We start from the raw sequence: 26,894 nt of genomic DNA on the forward strand, positions 1-26,894 counted from the left end.
GGGGGTTCTGCACATGAACTTTATGTTTTAATCATTTCTATGGTTAGTTTCTTCTTTGCATGGTAGAGTTTTAACCTGCATTTGGATTCCAAAGATTACCAGAAGAGGGCACGGTTGTACCTTGATCCCTAAAACTATAGTTAAAGTATTAAAAACATAGCACCAAAAATGTCCAAAACATGTGTAGTAAATCTGCTTGAGGATAATCACAACGGTTACATCCTGCATCATGGCCTGGGAACATTTTAGCTAGTCAGCTGTTATTAAAGTGCATCCTATAGACCACTTTGAACTGAATAAGATCAAGTCTGGCACAGGACGCAGATGTGTTCACCCTTTTCAGTGCAGGTTCATATTCAACTCACTTTCCCACTTGGTTTTGATTGTAGAAAAGGTGTCCATTGTAGTTATGATCTGGTTGTAAACTTTAGAGATCAGTCCCTTCTGAGTTGGATGCGTGTCCAGTAGGCTTTCCCAAAGTGTTTTGCATGGGGTATATAGGGTACGACGGGAAGTGTTCCATTACAAAGTGGCGGACCTGAAAGTATCTGAAGAGATTTGAACGGTCCAGGTCATGTCTCTTATAAAGAGAGTTGAAGCTAGAGAGATGGTCATCATCATAAAGATCCCTGAAACACTTCAGTCCTCTTCTTTTCCACTGTGAGAAGGTTTTACACTACAGAAGGTGGTAATAGATGATTAATACTGATCGGACCCAGAGACGAAGCTGTTAGAAATTTAAAGTGAAGACGAAATTGCATCCAAATTCTAAGAGTAGCGAGGACAATCGGGTTAGAAGAGTAGCTGGACAGTTTTCTCGGGAGAGATGAGTATACTAATGCAGGAAGAGAAGATGAATAGCATAATTGAGCCTCCAAGATGCACCAATCAGTCTCAGGGGCATTAATCCAAAATTATATCTTTTGAATGTTAGTTGCCCAATAATAAAAAGTTAATTCAGGAAGAGCCAGGCCACCTATGTCCCTCGGGCATTGGAAAAAGACCTTGCTCACTCCTGGCAACTTACCTGCCCAGATAAAGTTTTAAATAATCATATCAATAGACCGGAAAAAAGACTTTGGCAAGAATATTGGTAAGCATCGGAACAAGTACAGAAATTTGGGGAATACATTTGTTTTTTGTGCAGAATAGAGTCTGCTTTTAATGCAGTGCTGCCCGAGGGCCTGAAGATCACCACCATCAAATATTATTTTTCAGAGATTTCTCCAGATTCTCTGAATCTTTTAATGATATTATGAACCGTAGACGATGAAATCCACTAATTCTTTATAATTTTACATTGAGGAACATTATTCTTAGATTGTTGCACTATTTTCCCACACAGTCTTTCACAGAGTGGTGAACCTCTCCCCATCTTCACTGCTGAGAGACTCTGCCTCTCTCAAATGATCTTTTTACATCCAATCATGTTACTGATCTGTTGCCGAGTAACACAATTAGATGTGAGATGTTCCACTAGGTGTTTTTTTTTTTTTTTTTTAGCAATTCACAACTTTTGTTGCCCCTGTCCCAACTTTTGCATTTTTTGCAATTCAAAATAAGCACATATTTTGTAATAAAACAATAAAAAAATTCTCAGTTTCAGCATTTGATATGTTGTCTTTGTCTATTTTCAATTCCTGTGAAGAAGCTGGTCCTGCAGGCTATTTTAGGCTAACAGTCGCAGCTTAGTTCTGCACTTTGTTGTATTTGGGGAATTCAGGACATTTCAAGGACATAGTTAAGAAGATTCTATTTCAAAATCAGTCAGCTCGAAGCAGTAAAACGTCTGATAAATCAGCCAGAATGTGTGGTTTTTAAACAAAACTAAGGTTTTACGAATTCCAAGTAGACACTGCTGTCATTGTCGGTTGACAGGCAACAGTGACAAAATGTGACTTTGTGAACAGCCAGTTGTGAGATTAAAAGTCTACAATGAGGACGACTCTTTGCTCCCGTTGGGCAGCTGCAAACAAGTGAGACTCGTACAACTTTAAATAATGCCATAGAACCACGTAGCCGAGCTAGTTTTGGTATCGTAAGCCAATCAATCTGACTGTTGAGCAGATGAATGTGAAAAACAGGATCTTTTTTGCAGCTTCCTTTAACTTCCTCTTTCTTTGTAATTTTATACTCAAACCCAGAAAATGTTACTGCGATGTGTTGGCCGCCTCGAGGTTTAGCGCTTCCCACCCACCGCAGGCTTTACGGTAAATACTGTATGTTAGATGTTTGCAGTGGACTGCTGAATACATATTTTCATTTTAATTGGCCTTCACACTGTCAGTATCAGGGCTTCAATTATAAGTCATACAGACGCACTGACCCTCTGATGTGGGGTCACGGGGGTCAGCAGCAGGCCGACGAATAGTATTTGAAAAGCCAACTGGAGCTCAGTGAGACACGGTGATTAGAACCAGTCAGTCACGAGCTTGAAATTATAACTTGTTAAATTAATCCAGCAGTTTAAATCTGTCAGTCTTTGATTTTGGACCAGAAAAATGAAGGCTTGTAGGTACTGAAGTATAGATTGCCTTTCAACAAACCGTTGCTTATGAAATGTGAATTGACAGTGAGAAAAATTATTTCCATACCAAATACAACAAACTGTATTATTGGTGTAATCAGCCTCAATAACTGAAAACACGGTGCAGAAGTTGTGCTTTCCAGTTTTACTTTTCATATCTCTTCTAAGTATATTAAAGTGTTGTCAGTGTGGTTTGTTTGAACAAATATGTGGAGTAATGAAAAGCAGTCAAATTAAACAGGAAGTTTGGCTTTTTCTTTTCTGAATCCTGTTTCTTCATTTTATTTCGGGTTTTTGTTCTTGGCGAAATTATGTATTTTCTTGGCGAAATTATGTATTTTCTTGGCGAAATTATGTATTTTCTTTGCTTTGTTCACTTAATTAAATTAGTATTTATTCATCTGTATTGTTTATAGTAATTATCATGCAAATTAGCAAATAGAGGATGAAACATTTGAGTGACGGGGGGTTCTGGTGCTGGAACGGAGAGTCGACACCCACAGTCCCAAGACCAACACACACACACACACACACACACACACACACACACACACACACACACACACACACACACACACACACACACATCCGATGAGAGTAATGGGGAGAAGCAGGAGACTGCTACAAGCACCAAGTTTCGTTTTCCTGTAAATCAGACGGCTCTACGCACGCAGTCGGTTTCATTTTCGTCCACTGCAGGAAAACGTGTAACTTTCACGCCGAGACAGACCAAGGCGTGGCGGATTCACGTTTTGCCGTAGTTGGACCTGCGTGTCTATTTCACGCTCTGGGGGTCTCAGTAGAACACAACATCCGAGATCAGCGACACACTCGTTTAGGAATGTGACGGGGACATTCTGAGTCCTCACAGCGTGGACATTATCCCGACAAACATAATGTGGATTAGAAAATAGGTGTTTATGTTTCCCTTCCTTCCTGACTGGGGGAACACCACAGCTTACCGAAGAGCACGTAAAAAACATCACGCTTCTTTATTGAACTCCCTGTTTTTATTGTTCCAGTGAGTTTTAGCTCATCACACACGGAGGTGGACACCACTGAGAACACATTTGTGAGGTGGTAGTGAGGCAGTGGCACAGACCGAAGAGGTGCAGACTATAGAAACCAAAGATCACCTGCACATCTAGACGGGAGGTGGGGCTGTCATATGACCTCCATGAACCCGACGCTCTGCTTTGGTTGAAAATGTCCACCGACGGGTGGACGTGTTATTATTTGTAAAAAAATGATTCCATAAGTTTGTTAAAGCGACTTTTGAGTTGCTGCATCTGAAAACAACACAAACACAAATCAGATGATGATGCAACAAAACGCTCAAGAAATACATCAAGTCTCCATGGCGACGATGCGGGTTCAAGAGAAGGAAGCTCGAGGAATCGTGTGTGTGTGTGTGTGTGTGTGTGTGTGTGTGTGTGTGTGTGTGTGTGTGTGTGTGTGTGTAAACAGCATGGACAGCTGCATTAGGGAGATATAGTATATACACATGTACATTTAGGAAAATAACTTCTCAGTCTGTTCAGTTTCAGCTTTAAGCCCCGCCTCTTCATATTTACACTAATTTACACGTACTGATTCTGCATCCTGTACACCAATGTGAATCCTCTTCATCACTCTGTCCACCTTCGTCATCGCTTATTTACAGTCTTCATATTATTCGCTTTTTATAGAAAGAAAACTAAAAGAGTGAACTTCAGTCTTTTGTTTTACATCTGATGTTTAGGACACGATGTCTGGAGACACATCCGTCCTCACAGTGTCGCTGCACGTGGACGAAACCCGGAGGAGCCGTCAGACTCCACAGATGAGAGTTCAGTCCAGAGACATGCTCCGTGCGGTTCATCTGTTGTTCGGTCCTGGGGGCGGGGCTTCAGGCAGAGGGGAGGAGCATGGGGCAGGGCTTGGGCTGCGAGAGGGGAGGGATGTGGGCGACGGACTCAGATGGCAGCTTCCCAGCTCTGTTTCTTCCTCCTCCCTGCCTCCTCCTCGTCCCTTCCCCCCTCCTTTCCCTCCCCCCGCCCCCTGCCCCTCCAGGCCCTCCGAGTTCTCCAGCATCTCCTGGATGAGAGGAGGCATCGAGCCGGGGATCTCCATCTTCAGCGTGATCACTCGCTCTGCTCCTGGGAGACGGCGGTGCAGAGAGAGACGGGTCAGGACAGTGGGACTCGGAAACAGTCTCACAGGCCAATCAGATCGGACTAAATCTATTATTATTATTATTAGGTATTATTCTTAATATTCAAATATTCCTCCCAGTGTGACTTGAAGATGGACATGATGTGTTTATTAGTGGAACTTACTCAACATCCTCAAAAAGTGTTTCTCCCTTTAGAAAAATAAATTATACCACAATTCTTTAATAATAATAATAATAATAATAATAATAATAATAACTCGTGGCAGACACCAACATAAAAAGATCATTTCTTAATGAAAACACTGAGCGATAATGTGTTGCTTCGAATTTTCCGTTTTCATTAGTTTTCTCAGTAAAACTCAGCACTTCCTGCTTAAGAATTGCACAATAAAAGACCGCAACTTGACTCAGGAAGCTAAATCTGGTGTTTCATTATGATTAACAGCAATAAAACAAGACAGCAAAGAAAAAGAAAAACAGCTGATGTCATTATTGTATTGACAGTTTATATGTACAAATTATTGTATGAAGAAATTGACATCACATGAACTTCATCAAGACTTCACAGAAGAACTAGTGTTGATTTTGCATTAACAGCCAGAAAAAATTATTTACAAAAAAAATTTAAACACATAAAAAAGTAGATTAATATAGGCCAAAGGGACATTTGTAATTTCTCAGCCTGATTAGAGCTCGTTATACTTCTTCTAAATATAAAAAGATAAAAACAAATTAAAAGGAGCATCAAACACTGAAGACATCTGCCCTTTGTTCATGTTTCTGTCCCCAACTGTGTCTCCAATATGAGCTTATGGCCACTATTTTAAGTGTGTGTGTGTGTGTGTGTGTGTGTGTGTGTGTGTGTGTGTGTGTGTGTGTGTGTGTGTGTGTGTGTGTGTGTGTGTGTGTGTGTGTGTGTGTGTCTCTCACCCTTCACACTGATGCTCCTGAGGTCAGTAATCTTCATCAGGATCTTGGGGAACATGCAGGGTTTCTCAGGCCTCCTCCTCCTCACGTAGATCTGCACACATGATGAGAGGAGAAGAGCATCAATCCCACCTAAACCGTCTTCATCTGTTTTATGATTATTGCACTTTTGTCCCGTAGATAAATACGTGTTTCTATTAATAATAACTGCGATTTAATGAGAGGGCTTGATGACTTCTTCTCTCACGGTCTGAATAAATACAGATAATAAGCAGCCTCCCTCCTCTGTGCTGCAGGCCTCCGGTGTTGCTGAGCTATTAAAACCCACTGGGAGACGTTGTCCTTCATCACCGTGAACACACCGTTTATTTGGACTCAGTCCAACACAGTCCAGCTGCTCCGAGTCCTCCGGTGCACCAAACGGCACTTCATTAAAGCCTCCGTTTCTAAAGCTGCAGGGCAGGAAGGTCGACACGTCTTCGGTTTCAGGGCTGAATGTTCTCCTCGTTAGTTCAAGCAAAAACTCTTTTATGATTTTCAATTAAATATTGGAATATATATTTTTTAGAGGACACCAGTAAATAGTATACAGTATAAATAGTATAAACTGTATTAAGAGAAATTGTTAACACCGTGTTACATCCCGGAAACACACAAACGTCATCGTGAGCTGTAAAATGTAGAAGTTCTCTTGAAACGTATGTTGACGCTGATTCCAGAGACTGCTGCTGTGTTCCAGATGTTCTACTTGTGTACTAACACTAACATCCGAACACTACAAGTACCAGGATGAAGCACTCAGAACGCTCCTAAAAAAGAAGTATGAAACTCTGGATACTTTTCACCCTAAACGGTCGCCATCTTGGCTCCTTAGAGGAAGGGGGCGGGACTACCGACGTAAAGGATTTTCAAATTAAAAGCATCTGAAGAAGCTGCAGCTGTTCCTAAACACAATTTTTTTTTTTCAGCTGCTGCTGCTGGACAGAAGAATCAGTGTGTTTGTTGAGTGTTAAACAGAGGACACAAAAACACGTTGATTTCTGGGTAAAATAATTAAAGCTGCAGATGTTCTGGAGGCTGATGTGTTCACATGATGAGGTCATTTCCTGTTAGTGTGATCTGAAACAACACGACTCCACTAACATGAAAGACTCCGATGTGTTAGTGGACTAATTGAAGCACTGATCGCTGCATGAACTGATGCTAACGTTTCAGTCGTTCACTGTCCATAACAAGAACCCCCCCCCCCCCTGCCGCCGCCCCAGATTACCCACAACGCCACTCTCCTCAGCCAGTAACATGCCGAGTCAGCCTCAGTTCAATTTGGTCTTTTTTTATGAACCGAGTTGACAAAAATAAAAGTGAGACTGCGTAGGTAATACTCCGGTAATAATCAGACGCCAAACCTTCAAGGCTTCGAGCATCGGCTCCTGAAGAACATCCACCTTCTCCGACTCCTCCAGATCCTGCCGGTCTGCACACAGACACACAACAAAAACACATATCAGGAATATATACGCGCTACAAACACAGCGGGACACTTTCTCCTTAAACTGCCGGTCCTCGGTCACCGAGTGCAGTACCTCCACAGAGCAGGCAGATGGCGCTCAGTAACCCCGTCTCAGCGTTGTCCATTTCCAGCGGCAGCAGCTGGTTGGCGAAGGAGAACACGAGGTCGGTGAGGGGTCCGAACCCGGCGTTGTGCATCTGGGTGCGGTTCAGGGTCAGGCCGTCGGAGAAGGTCATGGTGTCCTGGTCCGGAGTGTAGCGGGTGCAGATCCTCAGAATCTGGTCCGAGAGGAGGAAGTGGACAAAAGAAGCTTCAGAATAATTATTCAGTGCCTCCAGGATTTCACAGTTTTTTGCTGATTGTTTCCATCAATAATGTTTGACTTGGCGGCGGATTTTTTTTTCTAAAATGTGGACGTCCCCAGTTTTAAGGCAGTTTTTTGTGGAAAAATGCAGGAATTAGAAAAAAAAAAAGTCTGATTTCTTTTTATCATTACTTGATAAATGAATAAGTCTGTAATCACTTCCTGTGATAATAATCATGCTGCACATCACCGAAATATTTTAGTTCTAATATTTTTTATTTATTTATTAAACTTAGAGAACCGTGAGGCTCAAAGTTCCAACAAGGTCCTAAAAGCTGCGTATGTTTCCAGAACAGACCGTCTGTGACTGGAATATAGAAACAAGGACGACATCAGCTGTCAAAATAAGAGCTTTAGATGCTGTTTCATTCATGTTCATTCAACACATAGACCTGCTGGATGAAACAAACAAAGAGACGTCTCTGACAACTGGACGTGTGGACAAAACTCATTTAACATCCAGTAATATGGAATCACTTCCTCTGATCAGAAACATTTAATCACATCATTTTAATGTGAAGAACACAGTTCCCACAAACCCCGTCACTTCCTGTTTCTCCTCTTGTTCCTCTGGTGAACAGTTCTATTTGGTGATGAAAACAGAGGCTTCCTGGTTGGAATTATTTTTTTAGTAATAAAGTCATTTTTGTCTGAAAAGATTTACTTTATGTTTTAATAGTTTAAGCACAGATTCAGATGATGAAATTTTTTGAGGAATAATCGCATGAAAATTGCGTGAAACTCCCACAAATATTGCGGGAGTTTGCATTAATTATTGCGACCGTGATATGGTGATTTCCTGGAGCAAACGCTTATTTAAAAGGAGGTTTGTCTTTCATTTGAACGGAACTGGTTTGAACTCACCAGAATGTCGAGGCAGGCGGCTTTCAGCAGCGTGATCTGATCGGCGATGGTCAGCGTCGTGAAGCCGGGCAGCTGCTTGGCGAACTCCACCGTCTTGATGATGCATTTGGTGGACAGTTCGCTGAACTTGTCCCACAGGTTGACGTCCAGGGGGACGCGGTGCTCGGAGCTGTTGTTCTGCAGGTTGGAGGGAAAACACAGGAGAGCTCAAGAATCGGCCGGACTTTGTTTTCATTTGGGAGTTATTTCCATTTGGATTTTGCTGGTGTGTCAGGACGTATGTCGGTGTGCGTACCGTGGTGTATTTTCCCAGCTGACCCAGGGAGGGGAACGTGTCCTGATGGGCCCGGCGGACTCGTTCGATCATCTGCTCCGTGTCCGCTGACAGGACGTAGATCTCCGTGTCCGCCGGCCTCTTGTCCTCCTTCTTCTTCTTGGTTCGGTCGTTTCTCACCACTGCCGGTTGAAATCCAGATCAGACAGTTAACCTCAGAAGTTTCAAACATTTAACATCTGAAATCAGACGGAGGGAGGCTTCCCTTTCTGCAGGTGGTGGTGATACAGAACAGGACGACTTTAAGGCTTTTTAATGGACTTTTGTGTAAATGGAGAAGGTCAGAGACGTTGACGTCCACGGAGCCGGAGGAAACTACAACTTTCATTAACAAGTATTCCAAGAGACTGCACATCAGATTTAGTGTCAAACTCTGGAAACAGTCAACAGAGACCCTCGAAATGCTTCAGAAAGTCTACGGTGATGAAGCGACGAGGTGTTTCTGAGTGACGGTCCACGTTTCAAGAGGGGGCGGAGCTTCACTGTCCGAAGACTGAAGAAGGCGCATCAGGTTCAGGAGACTCCAGCTGGGTTTTCTTTGTGTCACCATGAATTCGTTCCCCAGAGTCAGACTGTCAACACTGAGTTCCAGATTCTCACCTTCAGGTGTTTCAACTGAGTTGTGTGAATCTACAATCTTGTCAGAGAAGCTACCAGCTGCAGTCACCAACAGGAAATTAAGAGGCCATGGCAAGTTAAACCCACTAAGTTAATAATCTAAGGAAGTGTTTGTATATTTTTGACACTGTATGTGTTATTATGATGCTGTGTTGATTTCTGAAAACTCCAAATTAATTCAAATTTGACCACCAAATTGTATTTTTTTTCCTGTGAAGGATGTCGTTGTGGCCCTCTTCATGTCCATGATGAGTGTGTGTAAACACAACCGTAGGTGAGAGATCAAAACAAGTGACACCACATGAGCTGTAATCCACTTCCTGTCCAATCACTGAGGACATTACATGTTCAGACGGGCAGTGATTTGGTGCTGCGGTCACCAGAGATGGAGGACCTAACGAGAAGATGCACTCGGGCGCCCTTTAAAGATTTGAGGCAGCAAATGGCAGCAAATGGCCGCCCAGGTGTTTCTGGGTCATGTGTTAACTGTGAGAGACCAGCAGAGGGAGACAAACATCAAGGTTCAAACCCCTCACTGGAGCTGAAGGCATCTCTGCTTTATTCCTACATGAATCCACCTTCACACATCAATGTTTTTAATCTCCTGAAGCTCTCCTCCTCCACAGGACAGAAGTACTCACACTCTTTGGACATTCCCACATCCAGACACTTCTGCAGTCGACAGGACTGACAGCGGTTCCTCGTCACCTTGTTTATGACGCAGACTTTGTCCCGGTGACACGTGTACACCATGTTCTTCTGGATGCTCCTCCGAAAGAAACCCTGACGGACAGAAACCAGAGTCAGTGGTTGAAAATACAGCAGCGGGAGGAACAGAAGTGTGCGCTGAACGATGTGGTTTCTGTTCGAGCTGCACTGAAAACGGGAGGTACGAGGAAAAGTAAACCCAAAACCACACAATGTACAACTGCTGTGAATGTTAAAGTGTAATCCTGAACAGTGCAGCCGGGTCAGTACGCGGTCCAACAGAACCGGAGTTTTAGGATTAGGATTACATGCAGCAAAGAGGTTTACAGATCCTCGGGGTGAATAAAGGTCGTGACCTCTTCCATGACACACTATGCAAATGTGGAGCAGCCTCACGCTCTCTGGTGTTATGTTCATTCAGGTGTTTGAGCTGCAGCCTAAATCTGTCCAGGTGTGTTCCAGTTATGCCCTGTGGTGTGTGTGTGTGTGTGTGTGTGTGTGTGTGTGTGTGTGTGTGTGTGTGTGTGTGTGTGTGTGTGTGTGTGTGTGTGTGTGTGTGTGTGTGTGTGTGCGCGTGTTGTGTTTGTTTAAAGCTGTCTACCTTGCAGCCTTCGCAGGCGCTGACTCCGTAGTGGTATCCTGAAGATTTGTCTTGGCACACGAAGCAGGGTTTGTAGATGCGAGGTGGAGGGGGGTGAGTGGGGGCTGGGGACGAGCAGGTCCTCCCCTGAACTCGTACTCTCCGTCTCGATGGCTGCGGGAGGAGAGAGGTGAAGTTTACGTGTAATTAAAGCTAACAACACCGAGATAACTGATGGACACATTTTATTCACTTTGGATTTGATGAGAGAAGTTGAATGGGAGTCTATGGAGCCAGAGGCTTTTTGGAGCCGACCTCTAGTGGTACTCGGTGGTATTGCCGCTTAATACACTTCTGCATCGGAACCATTTTACAGAGCCGGAAGCTACGAACACTTTTATATTCAGTCTGTGGTTTTTAATGACAGCATGTAGACAGTAAACACCTCAGAGGAGGACGCAGGTAATAAATCACATCTCTGTAACAGCTACTTTGTTCCACACCAACAGCTCTCAAGCTTTTCGCTCCACATATTGAGAACTAAGTTTCCTGCCAACAGTTAAATAAGACAACTGATACCACTGCTGCCGGCAGCGCGTTAGCTTAGCTTAGCATAGTGTGGTATAAACAATAGGGACAGCAGTCAGCCTGGGTCTGTTCAAAGTTAACTCCGCCCACCATGACGAAACCCCCCACGGACAAACATGCTGCAGCTCCTTTGGCGAACAGTGTGAAAGGTCACCAATTAGATTTAAAGGAGGTCACGATCGGATATCATCTCTCAGCTCTCTGATCTTTAATCTAAACCAAGCCTTAAGCACTTCCTCTTCCATCTGTCAATCCTGGAAGGTGTGTAATCAAAACCCTGTATGGCCATGCATCTGCCTGCTGCTACAGATGTGTGTGTGTGTGTGTGTGTGTGTGTGTGTGTGTGTGTGTGTGTGTGTGTGTGTGTGTGTGTGTGTGTGTGTGTGTGCGTGCGTGCGTGCGTGCGTGCGTGTGTGCGTCTGCATCTGTTCCTACCAGCCTCACATCTCCAGCTGAAGCCTGACATTCATCTGTGGATGTTAGGGCTGGGTATCGACACTGATTTCCCCGTTTCACAAGGTCCCGATTCGATTCGATATCGATTCTTTTCGGGATATTTCAGTTACAGAAGCAGTTATTCTTGGATATGGAACAGAATCACAGAAAAACTGATTCTGTAAATTGTACCAGGGACCCTCTAACATAGACAATTAATAAAAATATGAATGTTTATATTAAGAGTCTTCACAACAACAAGATACTCTTTCTCTCTGGTATAAGCCCCGCCCACTGAAGCCAAATATACTCGTACTCAGAATCTCATTGGCTATACAAAGCATCAATCATCGCTAACGTGATTTCTGATCTGCTGGATCTGACACCTCAGCTCGGTACAGACTCTGATTGGCTGTTGTAAGCTGAGGGCAGGATATGGAAGCTCCTATTGGCTCACTTAGATGTCAATCACACCGGCAGCGTAGAGACGCTATCTGACTTTACTGCTAACTGTGCAGAAAATTAAGAAGGCCTGTCGGGAAGTTTCAAACAATGCAGCAGCGGATCAAGTGTATTCTGGATGCAACGATGTTCTGGACTGAATACTTTACTGGTCTGGATTTATTGGACCTCTGCTGACTGAAGCAGACAGGACTTTGATGGATCGATGCTGGACTGTAAGTAACCTGACTGCACCACAGGCCTGTCAATCAAACAGACACGCACCCACAAAAACAGGTCTTCTTGAATCTTCTTTTCTAATGAATGAGGGATTATTTTCAGATGGACCTCCAGAAAACTAATAAGAAGGAGAGACTTTAGCTAACAACACCGAGATAACTGATGGACACATTTTATTCACTTTGGATTTGATGAGAGAAGTTGAATGGGAGTCTATGGAGCCGGAGGCTTTTTGGAGCCGACCTCTAGTGGCACTAGGTGGTATTGCAGCTTAAGATACTTCTGCATCGGAACCATTTTACAGACCTGGAAGCTATGAACACTTTTAAATACATAAGATGTATAAGATGTATGAGATGTATAAGATGTATAAGATGCATAAGATGGCGCCGTGCTAGCGGCAGCCTGTTACAGCAGCTCCCCGAGTGTGTTTTGTTTTAAGTATTTTTCTTTCTTTCTCCTCTCTTCGGAGTTTTTTTTTTTTTTTTTTCTTCACGTGTGTTAAGTGACGGTCAGACAATGGACCGTAACTTTTCCACTTTTCTGGTGGCTCTTCTACTTTTTTCCTTCTTTGTAACAGAGAGCTACGCACAGCGGATTGGGGGCATTGTTTACTCTCGTGATCAGCTGATCACGCTGAGTAGGCCTCTACTGCTGCTGCCCGGAGCGAGGCCTGAAATCCCGGATGAACTTCGGAGAAGACGTCGGGGTTGCAGAGCCGGAGCTAAACTGAAAGCGAAGAGGAGGAGATATAAACCATCGGTACCAGCGATTTTGATGGGGAACGTGAGGTCGTTGGCCAACAAGACGGACGAGCTCGGTGCGCTAGTAAAGACCCAGAGGGAATACTGGGAGTGCAGCATCATGTGTTTCACCGAGACATGGCTGCACTCACATTTCCCGGACCACAGCGCGGTCGTACCCGGCTTCAGGACTGTTCGGGTGGACAGAGACATTGTTCGGAGCGGTAAGAAGAAAGGTGGAGGGATTGCAGTCTATGTGAACGAGAGGTGGTGCAATCCCGACCACGTGTGTGTGAAGGAACGTTTCTGTAGCCCGGACATTGAACTTCTAGCCGTGGGGATGCGCCCTTATTATTTGCCGAGGAAGTTCACGTCCGCCATTGTTATCGCTGTGTACGTTCCTCCATCAGCTGACGCAGAGGCAGCAGTGGACACCATCCACTCCACTGTGTCTAAACTGCAGACTAAGCATCCCGGTGAATTTTTGGCAGTTACTGGAGACTTTAACCAGTCTGGATACAGTACTGCCAACTTTGCACCAGTATGTGAACTGCCCCACAAGGAACAATAAAACTCTGGACTTACTGTATGCTAATGCCATGGATGCATACAGTACTACTGCCCTTCCCCCCCTTGGTAGATCAGACCACAACCTGGTCCTGCTGACTCCCAGGTATGTCCCCCTGGTGCAGAGGCAGCCTGTAACCACCAGGACTGTGAGGAGGTGGACACAGGAGGCTAAAGACGCCCTGCAGGACTGCTTTGAGTCCACGGACTGGGATGTGCTGTGTGGACCACATGGGGAGGACATCAACAGCATGACGGACTGTATCACAGATTACATTAAGTTCTGTGAACACACCATCGTACCATCCCGGACTGGACACTGCTTCCCCAATAACAAGCCGTGGATCACCAGTGATCTGAAAGTGCTTCTTAATAAGAAGAAAGCAGCTTTCAGATCTGGGGACAGGGAGGAGCTCAGGAGAGTGCAGCGCCACCTGAAGGAGAAGCTCAGGGAGTGCAAGGACTCCTACTGGAGGAAGCTGGAGGCAAAACTCCAGGAGAACAACGTGAGGGAGGTGTGGACCGGTATGAAGGAGATTACTGGGTTCAAGGGGAGAGAGAGACAACCAGGGGGAAACTGGAGAGGTCCAATGAGCTAAACTGTTTCTTCAACAGGTTTAGTTCACCACCCTCATCTGTCTCCTCCACACCACACCTTACACCTCCCAAACATCTCTGCTGCCTCCCCCCTCTTCCCCTCCTGGTGAGCTGCATAGACACAGAGCCCTCAATCTCAAAGGGCTCTTCCACCTTGACCCCCCCCCTCCCCCCTCTCTGTGACTGGCCAGGTTAGGAGACAGCTGGACAGCACAAGGCTGAGTACAATAACTCACCTCTGGCAAAATCCATCACACAACAATAACACTGTTGTCTGTGTTTCTTGGTTGTTTGTATATAATATACATAGATATATACTGTATTGTATATACTGTGCATTTTATATTTAATATTTTTTTTACTGCTATTTTATTGCTTTTTATTATTTTATTATTATCTTATTGCTTCCTGTATGCTGCTGTAGCGAAAAAAAATTCCCCTTGGGGATTAATAAAGTAACTACCTACCTACCTACAGTCTGTGGTTGTTACCAGTGTCCTCTCATCAATTTACACTAGCCCCTCCCACTCCTGCTGCCCACACTCAAATCTCTCATTTAACTTTTGTTCAGAGGCACTGTGGTGAACTCTGAGGTCCTGACCCTTCACATCAAGAAACCAGGACCCCCCCCCCCCCACACACACACACACACAGGTCTCCCCTCCCCCTGTCATACCAGACATTCCTCCATGGAGCAGATTCTCCTCCATCCACTGCTCTGCTCTGTTTACATAGAGAGGGAGACAGAGAGAAATAAGGAGAGGAGACCTTCCTCCTCCTCCTCAGCCATCACACTGTCCCTCCATCTTCCCCTCTCCTGTTTGCTTTCCTCTCACTGACACAGTAGCCAGCTGTTCCCTACAGCTCTGCCTGACCTTTTAAACTTCTCTCAGTTCCTCTCCTCCTCCTCTTACTCTGTGCTCATCTGCTTCTTCATCTCTTCCTATTACTCTCTTCAGTATGCAAACAAAGTGCTCTGCTTTTTACAGAAGGTTTTAATATTTTCCTGAAGCATACAGCTCCTAAAGGAGAGAACTGGTGCTGATCACAGATTAAATATAAAAGTGTTCGTAGCTTCCAGGTCTGTAAAATGGTTCCGATGCAGAAGTGTCTTAAACTGCAATACTACCGAGTGCCACTAGAGGTCGACTCCAAAAAGCCTCCAGCTCCATAGACTCCCATTCAACTTCTCTCATCAAATCCAAAGTGAATAAAATGTGTCCATCAGTTATCTCGGTGTTGTTAGCTAAAGTCACTCCTTCTTATTAGTTTTCTGGAGGTCCATCTGAAAATAATCCCTCATTCATTAGAAAAGAAGATTCAAGAAGACCTGTTTTTGTGGGCGTGTCTGTTTGATTGACAGAGTGCAGTCAGGTTACAGCTATCGGTGGGCGGGACGTAGTATTGTCAGGTTTCCAATCAGATCAGTCAGATCCACCGCTGGCTCCTCCCCCAGCTCGTCCAAATATGGTCACTTCCTTCTCCAAACTGCTCCAAACAGAATCTGAACTGGAGGCTTCATAATGTTCACAAACCAACGGGTCACTGATGGTTGCTGGTTGGTGCTGACTCATCTATACCTCATCTTTATGTGTCTCAAAAGGCAAAGATATTAGTCTGTATATAACTTATATAATTCACTGGACAAAATATCTAAAACATTTTAAAGAGGTGTGCGTGGAGCTCGGAGAAAACCTCGGTCCAAACTCAGCAAATCCTGAAATAAATAAAGGACCACATCCGCTGCTGTAATCAATCACAGCCTGACTTATCCAATAAAACCAGCTCCACATCTACTGGATGCAGCGGGACAATACTGTACGACAACAGTGACTCTACAGCGGGCAGCAAACGGAGATTTTGGACATGAATCAGCATCATCACTGGCAGGTATACAGTTACAGTGATCTTGTTAACATACGTAATGTGTGCCACTCTAATAAAGCAGTAAATGTAAAGCACTATATAAGGCTGCAATTCAAATATCATTCTCATTGTTGAGTTGTTTTTTGGATTGATCTTTGGGTGTTTGACACGACAAAATATTCACTGTATTGTGAATCATGTCGCAGACTAGCAGCTGTAATCTGACAACAAAAAAAGGACAAAAATTAGTATTATTGTAATAGCTGCTGATTATTTTTTGTTGTTGTTAATCAACTCATTAAATAAATGAATGATTGTGGCCGTGATTTTAGTTTTTAGCTTTAGTTTTGTCCTCAGAATAAAAGTAAAGAGCAATAACAGGAGACGATCTTTTGAAATCCCTAGAATGAAGTGATGACCTGATCATACATGATATGTTATGTAATGATATCATACATGCAGTGTGACCAGAGGTCTGCTGGCTGTGATAACTCATGTTTTGCCACGGTTCAGTTTATCAGTCCTCCATCAGCGGCTGTAATCACTCCTCTAATCTGTGTCCACATGTTCAGGTTTTACAAGGTGAGAAGGAAGGTCAGCTTTATTGTAATTATGCAATCCAGCTCTGCACAGTATCATGTGTTTGTAGCACCCTCGTGCTCCTTCAAACCTGAACACTGTCAGACAATGTCTGTCTCATCAGATAAATGAAAATATGTCATAACGTCGCTCCTGTAAATCCAGTGCTGCCATAAAGCAGCGGCTGACCTGATGTGACCGTAGTTACAGCTTTAATTTCATCCCCTCGATAAACAACACGCAACTTTCAGCTTTTTCATTGTCCTGTGGTGACATCATCATCATCATCATCATCATCATCATCATCATCATCAGTTCAAGCTGCAACCATCTGTCAATTAATTTACAATAATTTAAAGAAATAAAGATTTGATGTTTTTAAGCCCTACCTGATAAAGGAATAAATCTGTCATCACTTCCTGTGATAATAATCATGCTGCACATCACAGACATATTTTAGTTCTCATCTTTTTTTAATTTATTTATTGAACTTAAGAGAACCATGAGGCTCAAAGTTCCTAAAAGCTCTTAAAAGCTGCGTATGTTTCCAGAATTAGATGCTGTTTAATTCATGATTATTCAACACATAGACCTGCTGGATGCACACAAACAACTTCAAGTGTGTATAAAACTATTTTAAAATACAGTAAAATGTAATCACTTCCTTTGATAATAAATATTTAATTCGCATTTTAATGTGAAGACCACATTTCACTTCCTGTTTCTCCTCTTGTTCCGTTTTTTTTGGTGATGAAAACAGGAGCAGACTTTCTGATTGGAAATGAGGAGTTATTTTTGGTAATAAAGTAATTAACTGGATTTTTCTAGACTCTGTTAAACCCGGTTTATTATCACTGCTAATGATTATCATCTGATGTAAATCCATCAGGTCTGACGCTACGTTCAGACTGACAGCCCAAATCTGATTTCTGTAAAAAAAAAAAACACACATGAAATGTGCGTCTGGATGCTCCGCCGGCTCAGATCCGATGTCTTGCGTCATTCGCAATGTGACACACGATGATGACGTCATTTTCAGAGAGACAGAATCGGTGCTACCGCTGGCAGAGCTATCAGGAAGGGTAGGTATTCACGCTGTAGAGGACACCGACAACAACAGTCCATGAACAGAAGCAGAAATAAACTGACACTTCTGAGGCATCGTACGTCGTTACCACAGCAACCCATTCAGATCGGTTGGTGAAGTCTGGATCAGGCTGGACACAACAAATCTGATCTGTTCACCTGCAAAGAAAAGTGCAGATAGTCTGTCTTGAAGATCTGATCGGAGAATAAAATCAGATTTGCCTGCAGTCTGAACTTTATATCACAATCTCAGTATTAACAGACAGTATAGAGAACGTCCTGATCTCACATGAAGTACAAATCCAACTCACCATTATGGATGAAATAAGATTTGAATGTCTGTCTCATCAGATAAATGAAAGTATTTCATAACGTCGCTGCTGTAAATCCAGTGCTACCATAGAGCAGCGACTGACCTGATGTGACCGCAGTTACAGCTTTAATTTCATCCCCTCGATAAAAGACACACAACTTTCAGCTGTGGTGACATCATCATCATCATCATCATTACAGTTCAAGCTGCAATTCACTGGTCAATTAATTTACAAGTTGAAGAATAAGAAAATGTTCCATTTTTCGGTTTGTCAAGTGTGAGAATCTACTGCTTTATGTTTTATTGCTTTTGCTGGTCTGATATCACAGAATACTGAACTTCTGGAGGTTTTGTTTCGTATCAGGTTGTATCACCTCAAACAAACCACAATTTAACTGAGCAAAAAAAATAATTCAATTTTTATGGGAAACAAAGAAACATAAATATGAGAGGCAACAAGCAGAGGAGGACATGGTTGGAGTGCAGCTCATATTTAGGACGTCTACTGACATCACATCCTGCTCATCACTAGAAATATCACTCCACCTTCTCAATGGGAAAATAGAATTACAATTGAATTTCAAATAAGATGTTATGTAATGTCGTTTTTACTTGTCATTATTAAATGTGACCCATTTGGTGAAATCAGGTCTCTTTTGGTCCTTTTTGGTCGCTCCGAGCACCCGTACCGTAACACCACGGATAGTTGCGCACATAAAATCCTAGCGGCGGCTAGCTGGACCGGTTTGGTTTTAACACAAACGGTGCTAAAATCTTAAAAACACATGAGTCCATGGATATCTTTGTTTATCAGATATCTTTGTTCATCAGATATCTAGGTGGTTGCTAAGGGTCGGACTACTTCCTGGAGTAGTCAACATTGCGTACGTTACATAAGAGTCTACTAATTGTTTCCCAGTTGTTAGTCACACCCCGTGTGTTGCCATGGAAACTGAGATCGCAGCAACAGAAAGGTTTTGTATTTTGAGAGTCCTGACTGCATCACTGTCGTGCCAATAAAGAAGTTAAAACGTAAAACTCCGGCTCAACAAACGCCATTAAAACTTTAAAAACGCAGCTTCATCCTGAGACGTTTTCAGTTCTTTGGACTTTCTTTAGAGGAACTTCCTCCACAACTAAAGAGGTTCAGAGGCCTTTTTCTGTTTGTATTCTCACCACCAACAGGAACTGTGAGATGACATCACTGCTGCCGTGGCGACGCTCCGCCTCTTATTTCTCTCATTGAGGAAGTGTTTCAGTTTTCTTGATCTGGTTTAAATTCATGAACATTTTTCACCAGTTTGAAGATCCAAAGTGTTTCATTCAATAAAAACAAATGGAGCGGTTTAAATTGATCATAATTACATTCAAGGTGTTATCAGCTGATTCACTTGAAGCCTCGTTATGATCCGCTGTCATCTGCGTTGTCAGTTTAATCATTACGGGTTAATAGAAACGCAACACTTCCTGTATTTTTCAAACTAAAAGCCCTTTCATAACAAGGCTTTTATTGTGAAACATTTGCAGGAACCTGTCGATCACACTTTACGTGAAACATCCAGAACAACCTGCGGTGCTTCCAACGGCATCCCACCGCTGCAGCAGCATGTCAGCGGAGCCACTTCTCATATGAATCTTTGTTGAATACAAGTCACGCTTTATTTCCTCCGATGTTTACAGACTAAATAAATCTTGCACATCTGTTGTCGGTCCATTTCTCAGTATCGTGTGTCTCCAGTTGAAACTTTCTTCTTTTGTTTTAAACTTCATTGGCAGCTGTAGTTTACTGTTCGCTTCCCGTTGTCGGTTGTCTGTGTTCCTGTGTGTGTCACCACAGTTCCCATGGTAATGGGGGGGAGTATCCAGACAGAGGGAGGAGCTAAAACAAAAGTCACATAAAACAGACTTAACCCCTCCCACCGTTCTAAAAACTGTAAAATAGTTACTGAGGTGTGAAAACGCCTTTTGAGGTGTTTGTTCTGCACATCCAACATCTCCGATTGTTGATCTTTTATGCCACAGTTGCGTAAACTGTTGGATTATCTATGATTTAATGACCCATGCCTGATCTGTTATTTGATCCTTTATCACTCCAATAAAACTCTTCTTTCTCGTCTTGAATGAGCATCAAACACGTGAAGATGTGACATGAGAGGAGAAATAAATGCAGACATGAGACATTATGATATAATAGAAATAATGAGTTCATAACCAGCTTTTACGCACACACACACACACACACACACACACACACACACACACACACACACACACACACACACACACACACACACACACACACACACACACACACACACACACACTCAGGTTGTCTTATATCCCTCATATTCCCAGACAAACTGTGAGTGTGTGTGTGTGTGTGTGTGTGTGTGTGTGTGTGTGTGTGTGTGTGTGTGTGTGTGTGTGTGTGTGTGTGTGTGTGTGTGTGTGTGTGTCCCACAGACAGAGAGAGGTCATTCAGTGCGGAGAAGTGATGACTGGGCAGCTGACACAGGAAAGAAAGAGGCAGATAGAAGGAGAAATAAAGAGAGGGAGAGATGTAGGTCACTTCCCAATTGTCAGTGAGTCATTGCCCTGGATCACACACACACACACACACACACACACACACACACACACACACACACACACACACACACACACACACACACACACACACACACACACACACACACACACACAGTGGACCACTATCCCCCACCAGCCTCTGCTTATACTTCGCTGCTGAATATGTGTACTGCCTGCGTCTGTGTACGGCCTTTGACCTTTGAACTTGTTTGACACTCTCCATTCCAGTCATGCAAAAAGACACACACACACACACACACACACACACACACACACACACACACACACACACACACACACACACACACACACACACACACACACACACACACACACACATCCACTGAGGGCCGTCCTTCCTGTCTTTACAGCCTGGATTTATGAGCAGTCCTCTGCTGCTCCTGAACGCCCCTCGTCTCCGTGTTCCAGAGTCCACTTGGTCCCCCTCCCTCTTTATGACTTTAAGTCTGTTGAGCAAACAGCCGCCGTGTCACAGTGACATCACCACATTATCACCCTCAGGTTACTGTCTGGCTGCGGGGCTGACCGTCTCTAACATGTGACGCTGGGGAGGGGCAGAAAAAAGGTTGTGTGTTTGTCCGAGGTGTAACACACACTTACAGACTGGTTGAAATCACAGACTGGATATAAAAGTGTTCGTAGCTTGCAGGTCTGTAAAATGGTTCCAATGCAGAAGTGCTTTAAGCTGCAATACCACCGAGTGCCACTAGAGGTCGGCTCCAAAAAGCCTCCAGCTCCATAGACTCCCATTCAACTTCTCTCATCAAATCCAAAGTGAATAAAATGTGTCCATCAGTTATCTCGGTGTTGTTAGCTAAAGTCACTCCTTCTTATTAGTTTTCTGGAGGTCCATCTGAAAATAATCCCTCATTCATTAGAAAAGAAGATTCAAGAAGACCTGTTTTTGGGGGCGTGTCTGTTTGATTGACAGGCCTGTGGTGCAGTCAGGTTACAGCTATCGGTGGGCGGGACGTAGTATCGTCAGGTTTCTAATCAAATCAGTCAGATCCACCGCTGGCTCCTCCCCCAGCTCATCCAAATATGGTCACTTCCTGCTCCAAACCGCTCCGAACTAGCAAAGATGGTGACGGACAGAATCTGAACTGGAGGCTTCATAATGTTCACAAACCAACGATGATCTCACTGTCTCTGACCTTCCTCCTTCAGTCCACCTTAAACATCAGTCCACCTTAAGTGAGCCTGCTCAGGGTTCCCTTCACCATTTGTCACGAACTTCCGAGCTCACGTTCCTTCACAGCAGGAGGTAAGTAGACACGGTAACCTCTCAGCTGCTGTGAACAAACCGTTTCTGTGCACCTCAGTTACAACGGTGTGAAAACCTGTCTGGTGCCTGCAGATACATCCAGACCTCTGAGCAGGACATTCATCAGGAGTGCACACAAAAAATACCACGCGTGTTTCTCCTCCGCTGCTTCAGCTCCATCCTCGAGGAAACCCTGATATGACTCCATCAAGTTCTCAGAGCCATAATAAACTATCGAGCACCAAACGAATGTCAGCCACTCATTCATTCATCACAAACTTCCTTTTTAAAATTATTTATTTAGGATGAACCAACATTTAAAAAGACAAAGTTTGACTTCCTTTAGGAAATAAAACATTTATATTCCTCCAAACAAAATATCATAACGTGTGTAACTCTGGCATCATTTTAGAGACTCTATTTTGAAACATCTCAATATTAGTCCAATTTTTTTTTAAAGGGAACTCAATTTTATGAGTAAATTTCTTTCTGACACTGAGGTAAAGTGACTGAGACAACTTTTTTGGCCAGTCACTTATTTTTTTCTTTATAAGTTTAAATAGAGCTTTAATTACAAACAACCATTTAATAACCATCCTCTCTGCAGGGCTCCAGCAGACGGTCGCTCACAGCTTCACTTTTCTTTAATGTGATTCAGATCCACTCTGAAGCCCAGGTTTTGTCCCGCCCCTTCTTCCCTGTGATTGGACAGCTATCACCGTGACCAGCCAAAGTTAAACATTTTCCAACCCTCGGAGACTGGAAAGAAACGCAGCAGCACAGATTGAATCACTTAGCACCTTCTCACGCTGCCGGCGCTCATTCAAAAATGTTTTTTTTTTAAATACGCTGTGTCTTCGGGAAAAAGCCTTTTGATGGACACAAACTTTAGGGAGTTGCAGCGGTGGCAGAGTGTCGGCTGAAATTGGCGAATGCTGATTGGTTAAAAATGAACCTCCAATCTGGTCTACGCCCAGTACGATTCCCGATGGAGCGTACCCAGACGTAGACATTCACTGCTTTAAAAAACACAAAATAAAATAAAATAGAAACCTTCCACGGGACTCTGATGTAAAGAAAATCAAAACGAGTACTTTATTCCACCGTCTCGGAAATATTTCCTCACAAGCGGGCCAACTTAAGTCATCTTGCTCAGTAAACACACTACGGTGGGAAAACCACGTGGCTCGGTCCTCCGTTGACTTGAAACTGAACAAACAAAGCTGAAACTCACGAAACTACGCACAAGAACCGGCTTTCTTAAAGTGACAGTAACACAACACATCATTGCTTTAGATCAGGGGTGTCAAACATACGGCCCGTGGGCCGGATCCGGCCCGCCAGGGGGTCCAGCTCGGCCCACCGGATGACTTTGCTAAGTGTGAAAATTACAGAAAGACATAAATTGCATTTCTATGAGAATATGGAGGTTTATGAGTACAAACATTTTGTAATTGTTTTTAATCGATCCAGTAATTGCTTCAAAAACAGCGTAAATGCGATGTCTGCTCCGGAGGCAGAAGCGCTCGTTGCCACAGGCAGCAGCGCTCGCTACTCGTTTTGTGACGCGTTTGACGTCAAACGCGTCACAAAACGAAGGAATCTGCAGAGGAGAGCCCAGGCGGATAAACAGTGGGTTGATGTTTGAGTTTTTGGTCTTTATGTTTCTAGTTTATTGTAGAAAGACCTTAAAATAGGGTTTATCATCCAAAAACCTTCACCGATGATTTAAACATAGAGAAATATTGTCGTTATTATGCTACGATTTTACTGGTCTGGACCACTTGAGATCAAAGTGGGCAGTATGTGGCCCCTTAACTAAAATAAGTTTGACACCCCTGCTTTAGATAAACTATTCACCAAAACACAAGCTGCATTTACCAATAAACAGGTAAACATGATTTGGCTCCTACAATAAACCTAAAATAGACACGCTGCTGCAGATAATAGATATAGATATAGTAGATATGCAAACCTGAGAACTAATGTAGGAGCACAGTGTGTGGGCTGAATACAAGGTGGATATAAAGAGTGTTGACATGACCTTCAACCTACATCGTACTGCCGTGTGCCGCCGGCCCGATTACACAACAGAGCGAAAACCCGATTTCATTAATAACTTTCTATTCACATGCAAACACGCAGCATTTCCTGGAGCAGTTTCACAATAAAAGCCTCTAACCGGCTTGTCGATGGAAAGGTTTTTGGTCGGACGGCACGGTCATCTCTATCAACACGGATGCCTGTCACTCAGCGAGTCAGTCAGTCACATCATTGGTCCGGCAACTGCTGCAACTTCATGTTTCCTGTATTTCAAATTAAAAGCTCTCATTTCAAATTAAAAGTCCTCAAGCGTTTCATATTCAGTTCCGTCCCTTTCCGAGTCTTATATGAAACAGCTGTCTTTGCACACACACACACACACACACACACACACACACACACACACACACACACACACACACACACACACACACACACACACACACACACACACACACAAAGACACACAAAAACACCAATACGTCTGTTAAAACTCAGTATCAATATTTTGAAAACTGGTTTCAGTGATTTTAAAAGATGTTTCAGGGCTTGTATGTTTAAAAAACCTTTTTAACATTTCATTGTTTTAAAAAGAGGTGTCAGTGTTTTCAGATGCATATCTAGTATCTAGTAAATACTGCGGTCTCCCGCTGGTTTGCACCTTATCTTTGTACACAAGAAGCACAAACACACATAAAGTATAAATATGTATGTAATAAATAGTCTGAATAAAGCTAGTTTTCTTTATTTAACACATGTTGTCATTAGGTAAAAAGTCAGCGTAGCGCCCTGCAGTAATGTTGTTCCGCTTGATTCCTAATAAGCAGTATGAAACACACTCCTAGTGCGATGTGCAGTTATATATCGATGCCCTATAAAATACCAAATAGTCTGTGACACACTGAAAACCCTTCTCATTTTACAAGTAACTGCAATTTAATTAATAATTAATTAACTGTTTGGTCTATAAAATGTCTGTTAATAGTACCAAAAAAAAAAAAAAATCCAACAGCCAGAGATCCAAAGACAGAAAATAAGAACACTTCAGAGGCTGATAACTACAAATATTCCTCTGATTAATTCATGAATCGTGACATAGTTACATAAATCAAGTCACCTGTGTAGTTTATGTTTAGGACGGATAAACCGGTGCTCATTAGAAGCACTAAGCTGCAGCTCAGGATGAACTAGATTTGGTGCAGGCGGAGTACGGGCAGCTCCGGTGACCTACTGAGACCGTTTAAGCCTCTCCACACAAACAGAATCAGAAGAGACAGCACGGGACTGCAGGTCTCCTCCAAACGCTGAGTGTCAGCAGCATTTAAGGTCCGATAGAAAGGTCCTTGGTCAGAGCATGAAAACGCACATCAGCAGAAGAGGAACAGCACTGCAGCCAAGAATGAAGCCAAGTGGCCCAAAACCCAAAGAGAAGGCCCTCTGTAACACTCCTGTATCAGAGGGTTATCTTATCAAAACCCTCTGGCATAGCAATGGTGATTAAAACAGGAATGAACAACTCAGACAGGCTGCAAGGAACCAACAATAGAAATGAGACTAGTTAAGTAAAGCTGAGTGACTCTACATGCTGCAATCTGTGTTCACTTCCATCTACAAAGTTATCAGGGCAGAAACAACCATTTTTAAATTAATTATATTCTGACTAATGCTGCTGTGCCCTGCAGGTATTTGTTGTAAACATAACAAATGACATAATTTTTTTCTCAGTGGGACTCACAGTGGCTGGATCCACTCCAGTGCCTTCCTGTCACCAGTGACCCTCCGAACGGACGCTGCAGGCCGCCAACGCCGGGCAGGAGCCCCTTCTCCGGGCCGAGCCCCGGGGGTCGGTGGTAGTAGTCCATGCTGAGGAAGGAGCCCGGGCTGGGGCTGCTGGGGCTGGGGCTCAGACCCACCACATCCACGCTTTCGTACATCCCCGAGAGGAAAAGGGTTTGATCTGTCTGTGTGCCCGGCAGAGGAACAAAACAAAACAAAACAAAAAATCAAAGCGTCCTGGACGGCGACGGGAGAAAAGAGGATGAGGAGGAGTTTACATCTTCATAATAGACCGACAGCAGGAGGAGGAGGAGGAGGAGGAGATGACCGGTGACCTCTCAGCTCCCCGGGGGCACGAGCACGAGCACAACTTTACCGTCCTTCGCGTCGTTTTCACGCGGACAGAGATTCGTTTTACGGTCCAAACGCTACAAGTGCTCCGACAGAAAAAAGAGGTCAACCGGGGAGGAGAAACGCGGTGAGATTACGTTACTACACCATCACAGATGTCGGGAGACCTCAACGTGCGGCTCCCGCGTGCGTCCGGAGGCAGGTCGCGGTTTGACAACTGAACTGTATTATAAGGTGCTAATCCGTGAAGCGACCACGGAGGACGGTCTGTTCCACAGCCCGCACAGCGTGTCCTTAAAGCACCTGCGTGCTTGTCGGTGAATGCCGCCTTTCGCCGAAAAAGTAGAGAGAGGTTCGGTCGGTCGGTCGGTCGGTCGGTCGGCCGGTAGGGTGCTCGAAGCGGCTCGCGCGGCGCCAACGGAGCAGCCCGGACACGTTAACGAGCCGCCGTCACAGATGACTTCCAAGTTGCCGCTGTTTTCTGTGAAAGCAGCGGAAGATGCGGAGGTGAACGCGGCGGCGGCGCCGAGGTGGGTCCGAAGAGATGTCCGAGGCTTGTTGTGCGCGCGCCGCTTGTTGCTGCTTGTTGACGTCCAGCAGCGGAACAGGCAGGAGTGTCCTGTGGTAACCTCCGGTCTGCACCCGACGGCCTCGCGCTCCTCTCTCTCTCTCTCTCTCTCTCTCTCTGGTGGATGAGGGACAACTGCTGCGCACGAGCTCCACCTACCTGTCCTACCCCACGTGCCTTCAGTAGAATCTGCTGTTAAAATGTGGCTAAAATGATTAATAATACTACTATTACTCCGAG

General features: G+C 44.0%; 1 protein-coding gene across 1 annotated transcript; it reads right to left on the reverse strand.

Moving 5' to 3' along the window:
• Positions 1 to 2,909: 2,909 nt before the first annotated feature.
• Positions 2,910 to 26,740, reverse strand: LOC138614152 (retinoic acid receptor alpha-B-like). The gene is given in 10 exon segments (XM_069687397.1): positions 2,910 to 4,665; positions 5,613 to 5,703; positions 7,016 to 7,083; positions 7,193 to 7,397; positions 8,348 to 8,524; positions 8,643 to 8,803; positions 9,941 to 10,082; positions 10,609 to 10,702; positions 10,704 to 10,761; positions 25,695 to 26,740. Coding segments are annotated over 10 exon segments (1,476 nt in total). The 5' UTR covers positions 25,894 to 26,740; the 3' UTR covers positions 2,910 to 4,384.
• Positions 26,741 to 26,894: the final 154 nt, after the last annotated feature.

The sequence above is a fragment of the Brachyistius frenatus genome, unplaced genomic scaffold, assembly GCF_029030835.1.
Source record: "Brachyistius frenatus isolate BFR_SWC_R1_liver_20210118 unplaced genomic scaffold, ASM2903083v1 Contig_459, whole genome shotgun sequence".
Lineage (NCBI taxonomy): Eukaryota > Metazoa > Chordata > Actinopteri > Embiotocidae > Brachyistius > Brachyistius frenatus.